The sequence below is a fragment of the Pediculus humanus genome, genomic scaffold (genome assembly GCF_000006295.1).
Source record: "Pediculus humanus corporis 1103172107629 genomic scaffold, whole genome shotgun sequence".
Lineage (NCBI taxonomy): Eukaryota > Metazoa > Arthropoda > Insecta > Psocodea > Pediculidae > Pediculus > Pediculus humanus.
This window is the reverse complement of record NW_002987242.1, coordinates 50110-52476: the sequence shown is the minus strand read 5'-3', so window position 1 is coordinate 52476 and position 2367 is coordinate 50110. Positions and strand designations below refer to the sequence as shown.

Below are 2367 nucleotides of genomic sequence, written 5' to 3'. Positions count from 1 at the left end.
TGACCTCAAAAACTCACCTTGCCACATAAATAGACTAGATTTGTATCAACATCATACAATGGAAACATTACTCCATTGCTTGTATCAAGTTCCACCATAACAATAGGTTCATTTAGATGTTCAGGCGCCCTTAGAGAATATTGACGTTCAGACATTTTACTGAAACCAGTTGTAAATATAAGTCCACTTTTCAAAAAAATTGCTCTGGCAGCTTTCGAACCTTCATGACTGACTGCTTCCTGTTAAAATAATAATATTAAAATTTCTAAAAAGTGAATAAACAGAAAATTAATTATGCTTTCTTTTTTTTTCAACTACCTCTTCAACAGCTCCAGTACGAGGATTAATCAATCTTATTTTCTTATCTTTGCAAGTGGTAAGAAGTTGTGAGCCATCCCAATTCCAACAAGCACTATAAACAATATCCGGATGACAATCTATTTCAACTAAAACTTCACCCGTTCCAACATTCCATATAAGTACTTGATTGTCCGACCCTATTTTAACAAAAAAAAAGTTATCGAGTACAAATTATTTAATAGAATTAATTTTAATAGAAAAAAAAAAAATTTTTAATTACACTTACCTGCAGTTAAAAGAACATTTTTAGCAGTAGGGTGCCACAAAACTAACCCGACTCTTCTTTGATGATAAATTAAATCGACCACTGGCTCCGTCAAAGTACGAGATAGTCCATTATCTGGAATTTGCCAAACTTTAACAACGCAATCCTCTGAGCCTGATGCGATTACATTATCATTATGAGGGCACCAAGCAATATCAAGTACTGGGCCTTTATGACCTCCTACCAAAGGATAATCTGCTGCTATTCTTCCAACCTGATAAAAAAAAATTTTCAACTTTTTATTCATCTGCTTATTTTTTTTTTGATTAAAAAAAAATTTTCAAATGTGTAAGAATTTTACCTTATTCAAAGGCAAAACGATAAAAGCACCACCACCAGCTGATTCTACAATGATAGCTAAAAATTTAGGATTGACACAACAAAATGTTGAATCCCAAGAAGACTTTGATACTCTTATATTGTCATAGCATTGTTCCCTCTTAAGAGCAGAACCATAAACATGACGAAACTTGCTGCTTCTTACCACTCTAAATGACATTTTTATCTAAAAATTTAAAATGATTTTCATTTAGGTTAATGTAAATCAAAAAAAAAAAAAAAAAAATTATTTTTTAAAAATTTTACAATATAACCTCAATACCCTTCACCCTACAGTAAAAAAAAAAAAAATTTTAGTTAAAATATTTTTTTTTTTTTAAATATTCTTATAAATTATTGACATTTAATATCACTAAGAACTCATTACACCTTATACAAAAACGTTATCTACAAACTGGATAAATGTTATCTGCGACATTAAAATTCCAAAGTTGATGTTACGTTTGATTAATGCGATCATGTAACATTTAATAAACGTATATAAGAAAATAAATATAAAAACTGAATTATTCTTGTTTTAATTCAATTAAAAAAAAAAAAACTCGTGTTAAACTTAAATAATAATTTTTTAAACAATAAGAAACTGTCATATAACCTTAAATAATTTGCCCCCTCCTTAAAGCCTACATTATTCATGACATACTTTAAATAAAAAGTAATTTTAAAAAATATATCTTACAAATTAAATGCTTTATTGCACTGTATATAAGTAAATAAATTTCAACAACATTTAAAAATAATATATACAAAAAAAAAAAAAACCAATAAAATATTAAAGAAAATAAAGAAAACTTTCAATCTAGGCGGCGTCCATTGAAATCAAAAACCTGAGACCGGAAGACTGATAAAAAGTCCTTATTTGGTAATACGTAGTAAATCAAAATTTCAACTTGTAAATTTCAAATAATGTTATTATAAATAAAAAAAAAATTATTGATGAAACTTACGAAAATATTCGGAGTTTAAAAAAAAAAAAAAAACTTGCAAAAATTTAAGTTGCGCTTTTGACTTTATTCAAATCTAATAATGACTTTACTTAAGAAATATTATTATTAAACTTTGAGTCAAAATATTTTTTGATCTATTTATTAAAATAATATTTAAATTATTTTTAGAAACCGCGCTTAGCATATTATTTTTTTTTTTTTTTTTTTTATTCACTTAATTAAATATAAGTTATAATTTTTGTGATAATAATAATGATTTTTAAAAATTAAAAGAAGAAGAAAAAAAAAAAATTAATTTTTTTTTTTTTTTTTTTGTATAATAATTTTATTAAAGTACGATAAGAATTTTTTTATTTGCAATGGCTGGAAATCAAAAAAAATTTACAGTAGACGATGTTTTCGACGAAAACTGTGATGATACTATTCGCGTTTATGGATCTACTACAGAAAGGTCAC

The 2367-nt window shown here is 25.9% G+C and overlaps 1 protein-coding gene across 1 annotated transcript in view; it reads right to left on the bottom strand.

Annotated features, from left to right (window-relative positions):
• Window positions 1-1124, bottom strand: part of Phum_PHUM254340 (Coronin-6, putative) — a gene marked incomplete at both ends in the record, with an annotated part of 2382 nt that extends 1258 nt beyond the window's left edge. Inside the window, 4 exons of the mRNA XM_002426417.1 lie at window positions 18-239; window positions 319-497; window positions 587-839; window positions 927-1124. Coding sequence (XP_002426462.1) covers window positions 18-239; window positions 319-497; window positions 587-839; window positions 927-1124 — 852 coding nt within the window. The remainder of the gene's footprint in view (window positions 1-17; window positions 240-318; window positions 498-586; window positions 840-926) is intronic.
• Between the last annotated feature and the right edge of the window lie 1243 nt (window positions 1125-2367).